A 19,834-nucleotide genomic window follows, 5' to 3' on the forward strand; every position below is an offset into this window, starting at 1 on the left:
TGAAAATTGATCATCTACATGACATCCTTTTTATTTGCCCATCCATGCAACGACCGTTACAAAAATAGACAAAATAAACACAGAATCCGTTCTCCCAGATAAGTCTGTACATTTTATGCATAGAGTCCGAAATATTTGTTTTACTTAACCATCTGGGAGACAAGAACAAAACAAGAACAAAATATAATCAAATCTGGTTATATATGTATTTATAGCTTATTACAAATAACTTTTCGTTAGTCATACTTATCTGTGAGAACATACACCAAAACATTACGGCTTCTGTTTATGTATTTCTATGACATAACATGAATATATACATCTATTTTACTTTTTAACAACAAAGAGTGCGTAACAGGTTACACTGTAATTTAAAATAGAAGATTATGTATGGACTGATATGGTTCAATTTGAAAGACTAGGTCAGCAATCATATTTATGACTTGAAAGTGAGTCTCCCTTACAAAAGATTCTTTCGCTGCTAAAATTGCACATCAGTTATGTATCGAAAGAGCTAAAGGTATTTCAATTTGTAATTGAGAGTTGTTTAAATGTAAAGACACGTAAAACCAATCAATATTAAATCCATATATTCAGTATATTTTGATAATTTTGCATGATACTCTAGTTTACTCTCCCAGTATAAAGATATAGCATAAACTATTTAAACTTGTTCTTTTTTCTCAAACACATGTCGTCCTGATAACAACCCAACTACTAATTCACATAATACATACTACAAAACATGCAAATTGACGGACAAAAATATTCTCCTGAAGCACAAACGCACTCACTATGTTTTTTTAAACATTAGGTGAAGTCAAGTATTTCATTCTTTTCCACCAAAGTGATAAATAGATCTACTATATTTATATTTGATATCACCAGTCGTCAAACATGCATTTACTAACAGCACATTGCAACATCCAATAAAGAAAAAAAGGATCGTGAGTTTGTCACACTAATTATCTGAATTATTAGGATGTAAGACTTACTTTTTCAACACATGTCTCTTGTGTCAACTAAACACAGAACGACTCGTGTGTGTATGATATTGTAACATTCTTCTTCTATAATCATAACTTTCTTGGGTGTAATACTATTTTTCTTATAGTAATTTTGGTCACTTTCTTGTGCCTCTTATCGGTTTTTTTAAGTCCACAGTCTACATCTACGTCGCTATCTACAGTGCCGGTTTAATGAGAGCGACAATGCACCCCAATTTCCTTTTTAAGTACCAATTTCTATGGACAATGCACAATGTTAAAACCATTGTCAAGTTACATATTTATAGAAAAATAGAATGTTATAAATGCAATGTAGTACTTTTAAAAACACATTTCATAGACCAAGTTAAGCACGATTTGGAATTCTTGGAAGACATTAACAAGCTCTCTTGGTACAAAACTGCATCATTTCATGTCATTTCCCAGACAAAAGCAAACACACAAAATAAATGTAAGACAAAACACTACCCCAAAAATTGATGTCCTGCCTTTAAGGTAACATCTAACCATTATACGTTACAGTCAAGTGTGAACATAAAACATAATGCGCTATAAATGTGTTTGTATTCATTCCTTGCTAGTTGTTATAGTTTAAATAAGAAATAATGTTAAGTATCCATTATGATCAAGAAATAACACCAGTAAATCCCCGGCATAGCCTACCCTCGCCATAAATACATCTTTGCTGGGATTTTTTATCGGCAAAAGAAATGCGCTAGACCTGCCGCGTTGCTAGAGATACTGCTTTACAGATGCTACGTTTAGAAGTTCTCAAAGTGATGGATAAAGGCTGCTCCATCAAACTTATTAAGATCTACACAAGCCTGTTCCACTCCACTAGTCATGCCGGGAGGACCGCAGCTAAATACTCCAATCTTTCCAACCTATGGAGACAAAAAAAGTAAATGTGGTTAGATTCACATTGATTACAACAATTATATGATTATTGTAGATATGATTAGAATCATCCAAAGATTATGGAAAATAAGTCTCATGTTACTTCATTGTATTATCTTTCTTTAATGATAATAAATGGGAGCAGATATCTGAGTAATCAGTTCAACGGGGATGGCTCAGAGGCCAGTCAGGGGCAATAATTAGGATCAATGCCTTGCCAAACGACGCTAGTGTATCAATTTGGTTTCGATCCAGGCTAACATCTTTATTCTGTGGGGAGACCAATGCCGTTTTAACCCTAAACGCTTTGAATATTTCCATAGCACCAACCCATAGTAGTAGCATAAATTTATTGTACCTCTTAACGAAGCAACAAGTATAAGGCTTGAAACGATTAAGTCAAGAAATCCAAATTATAATTATCTAATTATAAATTAAGTTTGCTATCAAAATTAGAGTACTTAATTAAATCTACTGTGCACGTTTGCAGTATGAAGCATCACTGTTAGTATGAAGCATCACTGACTCTTAAAATGTAAAAAAAAGTAGAAAACTTACTCCAGGATGTTCATCCTCGAGTGACTGAAGGAAAGAAGTGAACTGAGGACGTCCGAAATGAGTGATGGACTTGAGACCAGTAAACAATGATCGGTTTGAGATCTTCTGGAAATGACGCTCGCAGATGTACTACAGAACGAAAGAGACACAGGAAAAAATATATCAATAAGCTTGCTCGCCGTAAAGTTCATATGCAGAAGTATACTTAAAGAAATTTTTAGCTAAACCAATCAATGCATGCTTTGCTTAGTATCAAACGAAATGTTCATATAATAAAATGTATCAGTAACAAGTATCTCCATTCAGACAAGGATGAAACTAATTCAATATACCAGGATTTGAATAGATAATTGTCTCAACAAGCAAATTGGTTACTTTTTCCTTGAAGTTCAAGTTAGTCTAGTTTCCCCCTTTCTGATAAAAATAATTACAGCAAATGTACAAAACAGACGAAATTGTAAGAAATGGTATCTTGTACACCCATGCCCCCCTAAAAAAAGAAAGGTCAGTCTAAGAAGATACTTACCAACATAGTTGTTCGGAGATCAAACTTCTGGAAGAACTGTGTGACGAAGATGTGAACACTGACAAGATCGTTGGTGTCACTGTCTTCGACTTCACGGATGATATCAGTGAGCCACTCGTAATGCTTTTGAGTACGGGTCACCCAGATGAAGTAGACCTGAGAAGATAAGGATTTAAGTGCTCAAATAATTATCAAGTAAACGGTTTTTCATTGGAGGGAATCTCGTAAAGAACTGATGTAAAATGACAATTATCTTCACAATTGCAAGTTTAGCATGCAAGATCCATCCATCAATGATGATTGAACAGCATTTAGTTTTTCCTGCCTTGAACCACTGGTTATTCTAAACACTCAAAGTGAAAAACAAAATGCAAATATAGTCTGACAGGCTAATTCCTGAATGTCTTTAGGTAATATACGATGAACCAAGAAATGGTTACATCAATACGAGGGTAATGTAAAACCAAATGGGAGTGGTCAAACACAAATAGACACGGATACACTCACTCACCTTCTTGCATGTGAGGCGAGCACCAATGCTTGATTTGTTCACAATATCCTTAAGGATAGAGGCAAATGGGGTAACACCGATACCCCCTCCTACCAGCACAGCCACCTCATACTGGTACCAGTCTTGATGTCCCTCACCATATGGCCCGTCAAGGAACAACTGCAATGAAAAGAGATTAAAATATCACAATACTAATTGGACTAGAATAGCTTTCATCTGGACTAGAATAACATTTGGACAAGACTGGCATGTGTGTACATATCACTGTGATATCGTCTGTTACTTAATATCCTCATGCAAATTTGCCACCGCTTTGTGCTCACTTCGTGATTTCAAGTCCCGCCGTTAATGGCTTATTTAATCACATCCACTGCATCGAACCTGAAATCAGGCTGGTGCTAGGACTTTTATCATTCAGTATAATTTTGTTTACCAACATTCGCTGTGAAAGTTAAGAGGAACCTTCATAACCAGCTTCAACACTTAACTTTAAACCATCCGATCTGGAGATCTAATGACACTAAGTCCTTATACCAGGTATTACCTCAGAACTTAAAAGAATTATGCCTTCCAAATCCATGCTATTTTCAGGATTTAGGAAGAAAGATCTGGGTCTGAATGTGGGATAATTTATAAAGTAATATCCCTCCCTACCTTTGGTAGAGGATGTTCGCGCACAACGTTTGGATCATAGGTAGATCTGAGGTTCATGGTCCATGGTCCAACAGCTCTGATGTGAAGGGATAGGTTCTCTTCATGGGGTGCTGAGGTCAAGGTGAAGGGATGGTATTCACTTGAAGACAGGGTCTTGCAGGCGATACGGACCCATTGCCCAGACTTGTACTCGAAGCCTTGAGGACGCTTGAATTCAAGCATTGTCACGTCTGTCAGTAAGAAAAAGAATTGGTAAAATACTTATGGTAAACCTATTTCTAACAGTAGGCATTCTCCGGAAATTCAAATCCTGTAAAAAGAAAAATAAATCACCAGAATTCTACCTGTAAAGCACACGAGCTTCGTTATTTAAAAAAAAAAACGTATGATGCTCTTCCCAAAATTTAAATCTACTCTTTTTCAGTGATTAGTGTCATATTCAAATGACACTAATTTTGGTAATTCAAGAATTAATAACTCTTAAAGCACATGCTGTTTATTTATCCCCTGATAATTGAGTACATGTATTTATTTTTTAAAGGGATGGCACAAGGTTTAGGCAACAAAAAACTTCATATTAATTTTATAGTAATCAAAAGCATACCCCAATACCACTTCTCTCGACTCCTAAGCCTTAATAAAATCTCTCCTCGGTAAATGTAAAGAGAGAAAACATGGGATGCACCATTTGGTAAGGCACACTGAAATACCTGATGGTAGGAGTTCAGCACGGACTACAGCAATCTCTGCCTTCTTCCTGCTGACACTGACAAGTTTGTCCAAGGTGAAGAGTACGATGGGACCAAGAGCAAAGTAGTGGGTGAATGGAGGCTGGACAAGACGACCAGAGCCGTGCAGGAACATCAGGATGAAATAGATGACCCACATGTTGTGAGTAAACCAGAAGAGGTTGAAAACGCGACGACGGGCATACTGGAAGGCAAAGGTGTATATTACGGCGCAAATCAACGCCAGGAGGATACCAGTGAAACCTAAAGAAAGAGTAAGGGATTGAAAATTTTAATCACAATTCAATCGTCACATCATAAATTCTGAGATGATTTATTAGATTCGAATTTCAAATTTGCAATATTTTCAACACCCGGTCATTTCATTACATGATTGAATATAGATTTCACATTAATGATTCCCTAAAAATGTTATCAAATTATCCCAATTCTAATAGACTTCAGTATACCACTTGTGAAACTTTTCAAATGGGAATGCGAAGCAAAAATGGCACATCATATTTCCTGCACAAATTCCTACCACATATTTTAAGTATGCATTATGAGTACTGACAGAAAAACTTCGACAATAGGTAAAGGAAATTATTCTTACCAGTGATAGTACCCCATGCCCAATAGTGGAACTTTGGAAGTTCATGAGAACGATGGAAGTAGTCGCGGAAGTAGCAGGTTAGATCATCAGCAGTCTGGGTGGAAATGTGGTAGAAGTTGATTGAATGGCCGATGGTGTGCATAACTGTGAGGAGTGGTAACAAGAAAAAGAGATTATTTATTACAAAGAAAACAGTCTGGCTTTTGTCTTAATCAACAGTTCTATATAATTTTAATAAGCTATACAAAAATTATAACAAAACTACATAATGCTCAGAATCAAAATTTTTTGTCCACACACTGGTTATCCATACATTAGTCCAAATAAATACAAGTGATAAGAGCCAAGGCTTGCATTTAAAAAAATATGTTTGGAGTGAGTAGTTCACCCTGTTAATGGTGAATATGTTGCAATTAGAACATGTTCTTTAGGGCGACTAAGATCACAATAAACTTCTAATTCCTACCTGAGAACAGGAGGGCTTGGAGGGCAATGTACTTGTGCATTGCTAGAGCCGAATCGAATGGAACGTAGCGATGGAGGAAAGTCTCCCTCAACTTGGTGATAGTGTTCCTGCACATGGTGACGAGAAGGGAAGAGTAGGTGAACATCATAGCCGAGGCAGCTCCACGGGTCACAGAGACGCCAAAACCAGCAATACGACGGAGACCAGCAAATTCACGCTCAATGGAATAGTCTGTTTGAGAAAAAAGTGATATTGTACCATCAAGAATAGTAATCGTGGATATGAAGAAAGAAATTTGTAAGATCTTATGGTAAGATACAACTATGACAAGGAAATTCATACATGTGCCTTCATTTAGACGTGGGTCAGTATGCCACTACGTTGAATTTTAGGGTTATAATTTCTCTACATCGACTCCTATATCATCAGTCTCGTCATTTATACAAGGTCACAATTTCACTTCGTTGACTTCCTTAAAGACTCTTCAAGACAAGGTCATAATTTTACTACATTGACTTTCTGAATGTTACAAGTCTCTTCATTTAGACAGAGTCATAGTTTCACTACGTTGATTTTCTGAACGCTAAAAGTCTCTTCATTTAGACAGGGTAATAATTTAACTATGTTGACTTTCTCCAGATGTGATTTAGTCTCACCATTTAGCCAGGGCCAAATTTTCACTACGTTGAATTTCTAAATGTGACAAGTCTCTTCATTTAGAAAGGGTCATAATTTCACTCCGTTGGCTTTCTTAATGTTACAAGTCTCTTCATTTAGACAGGGTCATATTTTCACTGCGTTGACATTCAAAATATTACAAGTCTCTTCATTTAGAAAGGGTCATAATTTCAATCCGTTGGCTTTCTTGATGTTACAAGTCTCTTCATTTAGACAGGGTCATCATTTCACTACGTTGACTTTCTAAATGTTACAAGTCTCTTCATTTAGATAGGATCATAATTTCACTACCTTGAACTCCTTAATGTTTAAAGTTTGTTCGGTTAGGCAGGGGCCCAAATGCAATCACGTTGCATTTCTTAATGATTTTAAGTTTTCAATTTAGATATGAATCCAAGGATATCATTAAAATGGAGGTAAGAATATATGTGTACATAAATATTGCTACAGCTGATATACCATCACAAGTTGGTGCTTTTGGTGGCTAACCTATGAGATATTAACAGGGCGGTTAAATTAGATTATTAAACTTAAATTATATGTCGACATCAATGTTTTCATGACACAGGGCAATTAATAAACAATTTACAGTTACTCACAGTAAGCTCTTTCGATGAAGACTCCAGCAAGAACAAGTGTGTAGAGGATAACGTAGAAGATTTGAAGTCGGTTGTTTTCAAAATAGCGGACAAAGGTGTTGTAAGCCTTGCTGCTTGTGGTCTTGGCCTCTTCTCTTTGGACAGTCTCAACACGGATGCTCTTAGACTGGGCACGCTTCTTTACTCCACCACCGCCAGAACTCTTGGGTGCTCCATTGGCTTTGCCACCTTCCTGGTCTTTATCCCTATCAAGGTTGAATAGGTTTGAAAGACATTAAATGTAATTAAATGTAAAGGGGAGGTCTGGAAATTTAACAAAAACTGTTCCAATGTTATTTGGAAAGTTGCATTAATTAAAAATAAGCATAGGTGCTTGGTCTAAGGTTTATGAAAGTAAATTAATATGAGGAAAATCACTCATTTTTCTTATTAAGGGGTTTCTACTGCAGATTGGAAATATATACCCACAAATAAACCTTACATGATCTAAACCCTTCAATATTTGTTGTCGTGCTGCGAGTATGGAGACATTTGAAGAGCAAATCTTTGCAGTGGAACGCCAATAGATTCAGTGTAAAAAGTGTGATTGATAATATTTAAAAAGACATACTTGTAAGCTCTGATAATGGTCTGTCGGGCACGGCTGTTAAGGTTGCCTCTCCTGATGACAGTAGCAGCACCACGGCCTGGAGGGCCAGCATCCTTCTGAGCAGGTACTTGTGCGATGTTTCCTGCAGGTGATTAAATTGTGACAAAAGATAATATAATTTGATTTAATGATGGCAATCAAGTTAATGAGAAAATCGATCAATCGACACTCACAAGAGAAATATTTTAAAAACCTCTTAAATCAAGATTATCAAGCACCTTACATGCTGGTTATTACAGAATTTCCTAGAAGGCAACATGGTAATGTGATAACATGATAGTTTACAATATCAGTAGAGAGGAGCAATATGTGACTGAGAGAGAACGATAAAAGAGAGAAAGAGAAGTGTAAGTAAAGATTGTACAAGCTCAAGGAGTCCGATAAGTAGATGCTCAAAGAAGTTTTTTAAGGACGAGTGTGATGACTTACCGGCGATATCGAGTTTAGCATTATTGAGCTCTTCCTTGTGTTCAGCCATAACTAGAATGAAGTCATCAGGGGAAAGGGATTGTTTATCTCCAAGACCAGCATTCTCGAACATATCGTGGATTAGTTTGTCAAGGTCCGTCTCTTCAACGCTAGCACTGACCATCTCCATCATAGATCTAGTCAAAACAATGTATGGTACAGTAAGACATTAGAACAGGTAAAATGATTGGTGAATTAGCATAAAGTAGCGCAGACTTTTTAAAAGTGTTTTATATGATAAATGATCAAACCTGATGATACCAAAAATCAGGTAAGGAACGCTTTCATCACCTTTCCTTCTCCTTCTCACTATCTTCCTGTATGTTCATTACGTCTTTTACCTCCCCCCTTTAAAAAACATGATTCATCCTACCACTGCCACTAAATCGAGTAAATAAGGCATCCCTACACTCCACATCATACAGCACAATACATAATGGTGCTGTTACTTTCATTGAATTTATAGTTGTCTTAATCAATTGGCGTATTCATTATCGCCATTGTTATTGTTGTAGTAGTAGTAGTTTCTGTATTGTAGTGACAGGTGTTCTTATTACCGTCAACGGTAGTAATAATTAGTTTAGATCATGAAATCTTGGCATCCAGTGGGAAAGGTTGAAGAAAAAAAAAGCAAACTTAATCAATTAAATGAACCTAGCTTGACCTTGGTTTAAAAGAACAAACAGAATCATTAAAAATACTTTCTTTACAAAAATAAGAATTTTTATTCTTGTAAGAATTTAAAAAATTCAAATAAATTTTGCATCATAAAAAAAGAATACTAAAAAAACTCCCCATTCATCTGCTTTGACTAATTATTAATGTTGATTGACTGAGAGACATTTAATGGCATAACACTTACTTCAACATCTGCCTAAACTCATCACGGGATAGATGGCCAGATCTGTCAATGTCATACATGTTGAACATCAGCTTCAGTTTGTCTTCAGGTTGTCCTAATGAATGGGAAAAACAATAGAACATTTTTTAAGAGGCTATAATATTTCTGCATTTTTTTTTCCTGAAAACTATTCTCTTTTTGTCCCATTCAGTTACAGATTGATGCGCGTGAAAGTGAAATCGATTTCAAATATTGATTCGAGATGTTAAATGAAAAAGAAAGCCAGCTACGCTACATGCATGCCTATATGTTATAAGAATCTTTATCGATGAAGGAGTCACATTTTAAAGAAAGGGCAGAAGCCATAACTATTGAGTTTGTAAAATGAATATGAACTTAGACAAGATTATGGCATTACTGGCTCTCCATAGCCGACAGTGACACGAACCAATGGTAACTCATGAGGACAGGTTTCACAGAATGGTGGGTATATGTAATTGACGTAAACAACATTCATGAAAATATATCCCCCCAAAAGTCTTTAGTACTGTATTTTTATCAATATCACAGTCCAAATATAATTACTTTCTTTGCTCTATCACAACCTCCTAATCATTAAGTCGTGTGACACAAAACACATTATTTTATTGTTTCCTTTTTCCTTTCCTGGTTTTGCCCCTGCTTAGTATGATAGCCAGATCAGTGATACGTAAGTGATATGTCAAAACTCAAGGGTATAATCCACTCCTAGGAGACTTTAAAGCTATCGCCAAGAATCAGATAGCTTACCTTTCGCGAAGACAACAATGACATCCAAGAACTCTCTAAATGAAATGGATCCACTGTTATCCTGGTCAACGAGCTCGAACATCTGTTCAACGAAGAGGGAGTCTGGCTTCATGGTGAGTACATCTGCAAATTCAGTCTTGGTAAGCTCGCATTCAAGAATGTCCTTGGTTTCCTTGTTATCCAGGTTGTCAAGATCATCAGCGTCGAAGTCAAGTTTGAAGGCCTAGTGAGTGAAAAATGAAATCCGTAGATGTCACACGGGAAATACTTTCGAAATGCATAGTGATATTGGTATACCCCTTATAGTAACAGGGAATGTGTTCATATCTGAGGCTAATATCTTAAAATTATGTCAGCAAACTCAGGATGAACAGGCTGTACCAAGAATTGAGTGAGAGATTGGAGTGAAATAATTGACTGATTTTCAAACTTTAGTTCGCCGGATGGCAATGGCAAGGATGTTCTATTTGTACTCTCCAATCACCACAAATATGTTTTCTAGGATAAATGAGAAGTCTTTCTTCTTGAAATCAAGTCTTTATGCAATATTTTTTTTGGATAAAATAATGAAGATAAATGAAACTGTAAGCCATACTTAACATGTCGTAATACACAAATTATAATTCAAATATGCTGGATGTCCCTTATCTGTTTGTGTATTCCTTTTTTTATTCTTGTGCTGATAATCTAATTCAAAGGTCTTGGCCTATAACCCCCCCCCCAATATAGAATATTAAACAGAGTACTCTTAATAACGCACCTGAGAGAAAGCCATAAGGAAGAATTTTTCCAAGAGTTTGGTACGATGTTCCTTGGTAACTGCAACCTTGAGAAGTTCGTTCTCCCGGATCTCTTGCCTCTCACGTCCAACACCAACCTCATCACTGCCAAGGAAGGCTTCCAGGTCGCTGATGAATTCTAGACGGCTCTCAGGGTCAGGGAACTTCAGTACGATGTCGTACTCGCGATCGAACTTGACAACCATGTAGCGTCGCTTACCATCAGGGGATACCAGCAGCCCAACCTGTGATAACAAGATGGGGTCGTGCTGTCAATGTTTGATACTTTCTCACAATGATATGCAATGTTTCTGATGAAACAAATGCAGAAGACTACCTCAAATAAACTAAGAAGTTCGAGGTGAAATTCAACACAAGACATTATCATAGTTTCAAAGGAGAAAAAAATAGTCAATATTATCAAATCACAATACCATTCATCAATCAACAGTAACTCTTTAATTGTTAATTTGAGCGCTACCTGAGCGTGTTTTGATCTGGGAAGTGAAGTTGATAATTATGTGGAAAAGGACCACTGGATCGCAATCCTTACCTTGTTATAGGAGGTGAGGTCAACAGTTCGGAAAATTTTGTTTCCACGGTCGTTGGTGATTCGGATCTTCTTTCCAGGTCCCAGTTTGACTTGAACTTGTCTGGTTCCTTCCTTCTTTCCACACCATTCAGAAGCTTTATCAACAAACGATACAACAGAAATGTCCGTTATTCCAACAGTGTTATGTTTGTTTTCTTAACCAACCATCATGTAATTAAACGATTTCCTTAAAATAAAACGGAACAGATGTATGTGTATCAAATTCACAATTCTTTTGATGATGGGAGTAATTACTCTTTTACCCAAAATAAACACCATCTTACATCACGAAAAGGGGGATACAAATACAAAAACATCCAAATGTAGATACAAATTTAGAGTTTAAACATTTAATTAATTTCTTACAAGAACCCGGTGGATACTCTGAAAAGAATTTGGGGAGGGAGGAAAGAAAGAGGGGAGAGGGCGTTTAATGAAGAGAATACCACATCTTATATCAGAAGTACATACCTGCGTAGGTCTTGATTCTACTTGGGTCACGTGACCTAGTCTTCCTGTGTTGTAACTTGCGAGCTTCCTGGATGCGATGTTGTCTAATATGAGCCAGGATGAGGAGAACTGCGATAACACCTATGTACAGAGGGGTCCAAAAACATAGACTCAAATTAGCATGGCTTCAGAGTTATGCACACAATGGTTTAAAATATTATGTTTACCCAATCTTCATACTGATAAAATTTATGAAGTTCTTGTCTTTTCTCCTCCCTACTGCAGACATATAAAACACCAAAAATGTATAATTTTTAAGTTTTTCCTTACAGAGATGTAACCCCCCCCTCTACAAAGGCATAATTCCCGATCTGTTTCAATCTGTTTCCATTTGCCATTTGTACTGATTTACTTCTCAAGACAAAGATAGTCCTAAGAAAATGGTTTCAGAGACATCGTAGCAATAACTTCGCCTAATGGCATACTTTGATTCGTTATAACGCGCATCATTTCCAATCAACAATGCAAGAGATCTGTCACTTACCTACAACCCATATTCCAAGAGCAAGGAAGGAGAGAGCATAAGACACCTCACTACCAGTGAAGTAGTCAAAGATTTGAAGCTTGGTGCATGGTTCCATGTCATTTTCACTGATGGTTCGATTCTCACCCTCGAATGGATGCTCAGCATAGCATGGATCATCTACAGTCACAAGTATAAGATAATCAATAGTCAACTTAGATTATTTGATTAGGTGATTAATGTCACAAAGGTTTTCAAGGGATGCTTGAATCTTTTGGGGAGTAAAGTAAATCAGTCTAATACTTGGGAGAAAACAAATACAAAATTTATATTTCTTGATGGCCAGAGAGGGGTACATAAAACTTATATGAATTCTATATTTTGCTTTTTTGTATGAATCATTTAATTTTGCATTTCGTATGTCTATATGGACAAATAATGAAGGCTCTATGTCAAAGAAAATATATGATCAGATTCACAGACTCATCTTCACCATGGCTCTTTTCATAAAGCTGTTTATTGATGTCAAAGGTACATGTGCTCCTTAAAACCGGTAGCGATTGGTCGTTTGTTTTCTAATGACAAGTGCTATGAAAACTGGGTTTATAACGTGGGCAGGAATGTTAACATGGAAAAAGACTTACTCTCTGTGTAGTGGAAAGGGTCTTTTTGTAAGGCTGATCCATTGATGGAAGTGGCAGCTACAATAATATCCCATATTGTGACATTCCTAATGAATGCAATCTCCTCCGGAGTGAATAAACTGCAAGAGAGGAATTATTGACGAAAGTTAGAAATCAGAATGCACGATCTTTTTTTGGGGGGGGTATAGTATAGATTTGTAGAGTGCACACATCGTCCGAAGACGCCAATTGCGATAACCGAACAGCTGTTATCTTGTACAAATTAATACCAGAAGCCAACATTTACACTATGCAAAGATGCAAACATTTGCTAGCACAAGTATGTAAAACTTGACATTACTCATCAAAAGTCATAGCTACATCCTGATGGGGACAGATGCTCTCCTGCTTGCTGCTCCGTTCAACTACAGTTTAAGGGACAGTCATCTCACTGGAGCTTGAGCAATTGAGGACACCAGCCCCCAACATGTAACCAATGAGACAAATACTACATGCAGTAAGTGATAACCAAAGTTGTATGTGTACGATGAACAAGTTTCACTTCATTTAATTTTTCATACCAGACCCGGCAAATGTGAGGGTGAATAGCAAATGAAACATATGTAGCAGCAATCAGCAGGAGATGGAAACGGGAGAAGAGAGTAAGGAGGTAGACTTAAGCAATTCGGAGTGGGGAAGGGGGATTTTAAGTGGAAGTGTGTGAGAGAGACGGTTGAGAGGGAAACATTTTCAAAATCGTGGATTCAGGATTTTCTGAAGTATGTGCTTTATGTCCCCCCAAAAAATCGACCCCCCCCCAAAAAAAAAGGGGGTATCTCTCACCAGTGAAGGGGGTTTGTTCTCTGGAAAAGAATAAAAAGGAACTTTAAAAAAAGGTTCAGCCCTCACAAATGAACTAGGGTGATGGGGTTTGTTCTCCAGAAATAAATCGACAAAAAAACCCCAAAAGACAAAAAAAGGTCATCTCACTTTCCTTTTTGGTGCAATTTTACGTGGTGCACCCAGCACCACGCCCCCCCCCTGGATCCACTTTCTGGTATGAACATTATATAAAGTTAATTGGAATCTATTAGGAATGATGTTGATACTTTGAGAGTTAGATCATACGATTTCTCACCCATTCTTTTCGTTTTCAAACCAGAATCGATCAGCATCCCTTGACCTTACAAACTGATCCTTGATGATGAATCTGAAGAGTTCTCCAGGTCCATTGCTCGTGGTTTCCATCAATCCTCCGGCCCATATGTCTACTTTGTCAAGATCACCACCGTATACATTTTCTAGTCGTCGCAGTTCCTAACAAATACAACAGTTGGAGAGAGGATGCATAAATATTTCCCTCTGGAATCTTTTTTTTAAATAGCTGTTTTGTCATCAGTATCAATAACGTTCACCGATTTTCATAATTAACATCTTCATCATCATATTCTTCACCGTCATTATTATTATCAGTATTATCAGTATTATCATCAGTATTATCATCAGTATTATCATCAGTATTATTATCATAATTATTATAATTATTATTATCATGATTATTTATCAGTGGAATAATGAGCAGAGAAATAGGTTTCTAAACATGTCTATGGGGCATAATTTCTAAAATATCGCAAGCGAGCAAGCCTTGTTTTAGCTTTTCAGTCAGTGTCAATATCTAGGACTTTTGAAATTTTAGAATTATCACTTCGTAATCCCAACTTTCTGACTAACCTTCGATTACACTATGTTTGAAAAGGTGGAGTGTGTGCTGCAAATTAATGCAAGTGGACTGAGATGGGTTGGAGGTCGGCTTTGCGTTTACAAAGAGGCGGTAAGCCCGAGACTACCTATGGGGTGAATTGAGGTTGGTTTAGCGTGTTAACATTTATTTCTTTCCTACCCAAGACAGGCCCCGGAGAGCAATTTCTCAAAATTATGTAAGGGTCATGTACTCCTTATTTTTAAATCTAAAAATACTACTGCTTACTATGGAAGCTTAAAAGTGCCACCGAGATGTTGAGATAATTATCTCGGGAAGTCGACATCTTGATAGCAAAATATAAGATGACGAGATCCTGGATCTCATCATGTTGACATCTTTTAGAAGAGATGATGAGATGACGAGATCCTGGATCTCATCATGTCAACATCTTTTAGAAGAGATGTTGAGATGACGAGATCCTGGATCTCATCATGTCAACATCTTTTAGAAGAGATGTTGAGATGACGAGATCCTGGATCTCATCATGTCGACATCTTTTAGAAGAGATGATGAGATGACAAGATCCTGGATCTCATCATGTCAACATCTTTTAGAACAGATGATGAGATGACAAGATCCCGGATCTCATCATGTCAACATCTTTTAGAAGATATGTTGAGATGACAAGATCCCGGATCTCATCATGTTGACATCTTGTAGAAAAGATGATGAGATGATGAGATGATCTTGTCATCTCAACATCTCTTCTTAAGATGTTGACATGATGAGATCCAGGATCTTGTCATCTCATCATCTCTTCTACAAGATGTCAACATGATGAGATCCAGGATCTTGTCATCTCATCATCTCTTCTACAAGATGTCAACATGATGAGATCCGGGATCTTGTCATCTCATCATCTCTTCCAAAAGATGTCAACATGATGAGATCCAGGATCTTGTCATCTCATCATCTCTTCTAAAAGATGTCAACATGATGAGATCCGGGATCTTGTCATCTCAACATCTCTTCTAACAGATGTTGACATGATGAGATCCGGGATCTTGTCATCTCATCATCTCTTCTAAAAGATGTCGACATGATGAGATCCAGGATCTCGTCATCTTATCTTTTGCTATCAAGATGTCGACTTCCCGAGATAATTATCTCAACATCTCGGTGGCACTTTTAAGCTTCCATAGCTTACCTCTGTTCCGATGAATGTCTGTTCACCTGGTGCTAAGTCAGATTCATTTTTATTGATTTCTGCGAAAGAATTCTTCCGTCCTAATCCTAGACACTCACGAGCTGTATTGTAATCCGGCAAACCATGGTCACGGCCTCGTTGGATATTCAGCGCCATCAGATCACGACGAGAGAATTCCAATGGTCCGAATACACGCCCTGGAAAGACAAATAATAAAACACTGATCATTCTTCATTTTCCTTGCCAGTTGTAGGACTTGGATTTCATACATTCAAATGATAAATGGCTAAATATTACTTCCATTGGTATAAGTATTTCTAAATGTCATTAATACCTAAGCCCGTTCTATGTGAAATTTTTTGGAAAACAGGTGGCTATCGTGTGTGATATCTGAAATGCAGAAATGGGAATAAACCATCTGATTACAGGTCAATAATTTGAAAACACATTGATTTTATTTAAAAATCAATTGCTTTGATTTATCTATATTTAACCTCCGCACTTTCATACAGGGGTCGCGGAAGCGCCCCTCCCCCATTTTTTTTTCCAAAACCGTGTACAAGAACAATGACCATCAGATTGCGATTTTGTTGCATTGTCACCACCCCCCCCCACGTTCGAAACCGATCCGCGGCCCATGTCATGAGGCTACCAAATCAATAGGGTTTTTATTTTACTTTGTAGATCCTCTGTGATGATGTTGTCTTCTCTCTCTGTGACTTGGGAGGCCATACCAAGAATAAACTCTTCAATGTCGTACTCTCTAACAGAAATCTGCAAAATAAAAATATGGTATATTGTCAGTGTCATTGCCAGCTGAAGAAAAATGCCATATACAGGGGTAGGGAGCGAAAAGGGCGTAGAGATATTAATAGAATTAATATTTACATTTAATGGTCATTTTTGTATGCCAAAGAATAATACTCAAGTTGAACTGTATAATTTTTTTGCGTTTCACTGATGCCGAATGCATGGAATAATGTTTCAAGAGGAATCCCTCTTGAAACATTTTATTGCAATAAGTAATAAAAAGGTGATTAGTTTCCATGTTACAGCCTACATTGGTTGTCAAGAATCCATATGGACGCTTATGTCTGCGGTTATGTATAAGTGCAGCAATTACATGACCAAAGAATTTACAAATCTTAGAGATTCCTTTCTGACATAAAGTTTTGCAAAATTCATTACATCATAAAGCGACAATAGAAAATATATTTCTAGTTCCTGAATGCAGTTAAATGGGCATTCCAAGCTGAAAATTGTTCGATTTGAACAAATAAAATAAAATGAGACGAACAGAACACCAAATTGTTATCTAAATCGGCGAGGAATAACAAACTTATGACCATTTCAAGTTTTGTATTAAATCCGTGCAACAGCTCTCTGCATGTCATAACACACTTATGATTCTGTATCTTATTGTCTAAAATCATATTTATTCAAATTTTCCCCCAAGATTAAACAAAATATTGGAATAACTGAGTTAACACGTAAGATAATGATTTCTCCAACTTCTTTACAAGGGCCGAGATAGACATGCATGCCAATATAAAACTATATAAAAATATTTGATGTATCACATACATTTTGCATTTGTTTATATGCGTTGTGGAGAAATATTGAATAAAGACTTTCTTTGAAAAAAGAAAAAAAAAATAAAACAATATGATTTCATGTAATATCAGAAAAAGCGAAGTGGTGGCATGACAACATCAGCCCACCTATTGCATACACATTTGCATACGCATAACAGTGTGCATACAACTGTTATCACAGAATATTGCTAAACATTCAAATTCAATGAATGTATTATTATCAGATCATGATTAAATTTTCAGCGATTTTGGTCAAAGAATTTATTTCATTTATCTATTTTTCCAGAGAATGATTTAGATTATTTTCAGCCTTGAGTGCCCCTTTAAACAATCACTTTTAATAATGACAAATTGGTGTCCTACCTGGGGATTCCAGAAGGAATTACAGGTTCGTACTCCATGGTTTCCTTTGGCTTCCTCGAACTCAGCTTGATCCGATTTAAAACCTGAAGAGTCCATGGTGGATGTTCGATATTCGCATTGTTCATTCCTTAAAGAAAAGAATACTTTGACTTTGAATTGCTTAAATCATAACTGTGACATTTTGATAAGAGTATATATAACAATGTGGTGTATTTTGTATCATTGAAAGTTGACAAGAGTGACTGCTACTTTTTTGTTATGTGCCTGATCGTATCCCAACCCCCATAGCTGAAACATAAACGAATGGCTAAAGTCAACTATCTGCCTCACTCTTATCTTAAACTATTAAACAATAGATTGTGGAATTCAATACCACAATAACTATTTGCTTTACCCCCCCCCCATCCCCGATAATAGCATAAACTGTCCAGTTCTTGAAATCAGGTGATGCGAAGTGAATTCGATTACAATCTTAAGATACTATTTAATGAAATGCAAAAAGAGAACTACCTCGATCATGATCGTCATTCATTTACAACTGAAACTCTATAAGAAATGTCGGGAGAACTGATAAGACCAAAAGAAGAATGTTTCTAATGCACCTAAATCAGACCCTAAACAAGTATTTCATATTGATAAAAATCGAGATGCATTCAGAACAAAGTTTATGCAAGGGCTATAGGTTGTAGCGCAGATTAAGATTTCTCATCCGTGACACAATATCTTCATACTATACATTGCAGCGCATGGTATTAATTTTATTAATGGAGTGAAGATCTGCACTCTAGGCTTGGTTATAAAAAAAACTTGATAAATGTTTTGTAGAAGAATCCATACCTGCGCATTACACCAGGAGGAACAAGGGTGTGACCAAACCTCATAGCGGCCGACTGAAACTCATGAGTAATGCCTGGATGAATGTATCCTTTATAACCTGAATATGAGAATGGACACGTGAGAAAAGCACATTAAAAACTATTTTTGAAAAATTGCATTAGAACACATGAAGAATAGGACTATGACTATCAAATCGGATTTAAGAACACACTCCCTTCTCCCTCATCTCTCCCAATTCTTTGTAAAGCAGATTGTTCTTATCTCAAGCCTTTTGATGACGTACCTCGTTATTTTATTGAATGCATATCAGAATCAAAGTCTGTACTTGCGAAGTAATTATTTACCCCCAACCGCCAAATCATCAGGGATCCTATTACTGTTCTATTTCAGACATTCTAACTGTAAGCTTTATCTAATATATCTGTCACAAAAAATCTTTTACACAAACACTTTCTATGTAACATTTTTTTCAGATTTCCAAACACTACATAAATCAAGAAATAGCACGAAGGACAAATTGGAAAATTTAGAAAATTAGAAACTGTAAAAAATTCCCCCGATCTGTGGTGATTGATGCGATTACGTTCAGAATCACATCCCTAAATCAATAAATCACAATTCAAACATAAATTATATAGATGGCCACCGAAACGACTGACCAATTTGATCTTCTCTTCTTTCAAACCTACTTACTCTGCAGCTTGACTTGAAATAGGCCAATTGGATTGCATACAGTGTGTGTGTTTATATATATATATTTATATATAGGCTATATACATGAAGACGGTCGTGTTATAGATTCATGAGTGAGGTCTCGGGTTGGTTACTTATACATCCTCTTCTCTTAAAAGTCTCCTTTCGAAATGCATCTTTTTCAATGTTTTTTCCGTTATTTGAAGGAAGGATTTAACAGACGAGTAATTATAAGAGTAATAATATAAATGTGCAGAGCGCAAAAACTATTCCATAACATATATATACTACTGTCCTTTATAGGACTCCTAAGATGCTTGTTATGAATTAAATAGATGTGTTTTGAGATTTGATTTAAAGTTGTTTACCGATGGGGCTTTCCTGGCAAAAAAGGTTTACTCTTACCATCATATTTAAATTCTTCAATATCTTCTGGTGAAAAATTAAGATATCCAGGGAGCCACTCGTAATAGACAACATTCTGAA

The 19,834-nt window shown here is 36.6% G+C and overlaps 1 protein-coding gene across 3 annotated transcripts in view; it reads right to left on the bottom strand.

Annotated features, from left to right (window-relative positions):
* LOC121415832 (dual oxidase 2-like) overlaps positions 1–19,834 on the bottom strand; it is a 32,868-nt gene continuing 13,034 nt past the window's right edge. For all 3 annotated transcript variants that reach the window (XM_041609183.1, XM_041609184.1, XM_041609185.1), the window contains 24 exons: positions 19,754–19,829; positions 18,656–18,752; positions 17,819–17,945; positions 16,538–16,634; positions 15,861–16,057; positions 14,090–14,268; positions 12,973–13,091; positions 12,350–12,508; positions 11,827–11,946; positions 11,317–11,450; positions 10,745–11,008; positions 9,985–10,207; positions 9,217–9,310; positions 8,316–8,491; positions 7,848–7,968; positions 7,238–7,482; positions 5,961–6,191; positions 5,495–5,638; positions 4,864–5,145; positions 4,154–4,383; positions 3,500–3,658; positions 2,989–3,144; positions 2,463–2,591; positions 1–1,891 (listed from right to left, as the gene is read on the bottom strand). In XM_041609183.1, coding sequence (XP_041465117.1) covers positions 1,769–1,891; positions 2,463–2,591; positions 2,989–3,144; positions 3,500–3,658; positions 4,154–4,383; positions 4,864–5,145; positions 5,495–5,638; positions 5,961–6,191; positions 7,238–7,482; positions 7,848–7,968; positions 8,316–8,491; positions 9,217–9,310; positions 9,985–10,207; positions 10,745–11,008; positions 11,317–11,450; positions 11,827–11,946; positions 12,350–12,508; positions 12,973–13,091; positions 14,090–14,268; positions 15,861–16,057; positions 16,538–16,634; positions 17,819–17,945; positions 18,656–18,752; positions 19,754–19,829 — 3,882 coding nt within the window. In that variant the 3' untranslated portion in view covers positions 1–1,768. The remainder of the gene's footprint in view (positions 1,892–2,462; positions 2,592–2,988; positions 3,145–3,499; positions 3,659–4,153; positions 4,384–4,863; positions 5,146–5,494; positions 5,639–5,960; positions 6,192–7,237; positions 7,483–7,847; positions 7,969–8,315; positions 8,492–9,216; positions 9,311–9,984; positions 10,208–10,744; positions 11,009–11,316; positions 11,451–11,826; positions 11,947–12,349; positions 12,509–12,972; positions 13,092–14,089; positions 14,269–15,860; positions 16,058–16,537; positions 16,635–17,818; positions 17,946–18,655; positions 18,753–19,753; positions 19,830–19,834) is intronic.

Source organism: Lytechinus variegatus, chromosome 5 (assembly GCF_018143015.1).
Source record: "Lytechinus variegatus isolate NC3 chromosome 5, Lvar_3.0, whole genome shotgun sequence".
Taxonomy (NCBI): Eukaryota; Metazoa; Echinodermata; class Echinoidea; order Temnopleuroida; family Toxopneustidae; genus Lytechinus; species Lytechinus variegatus.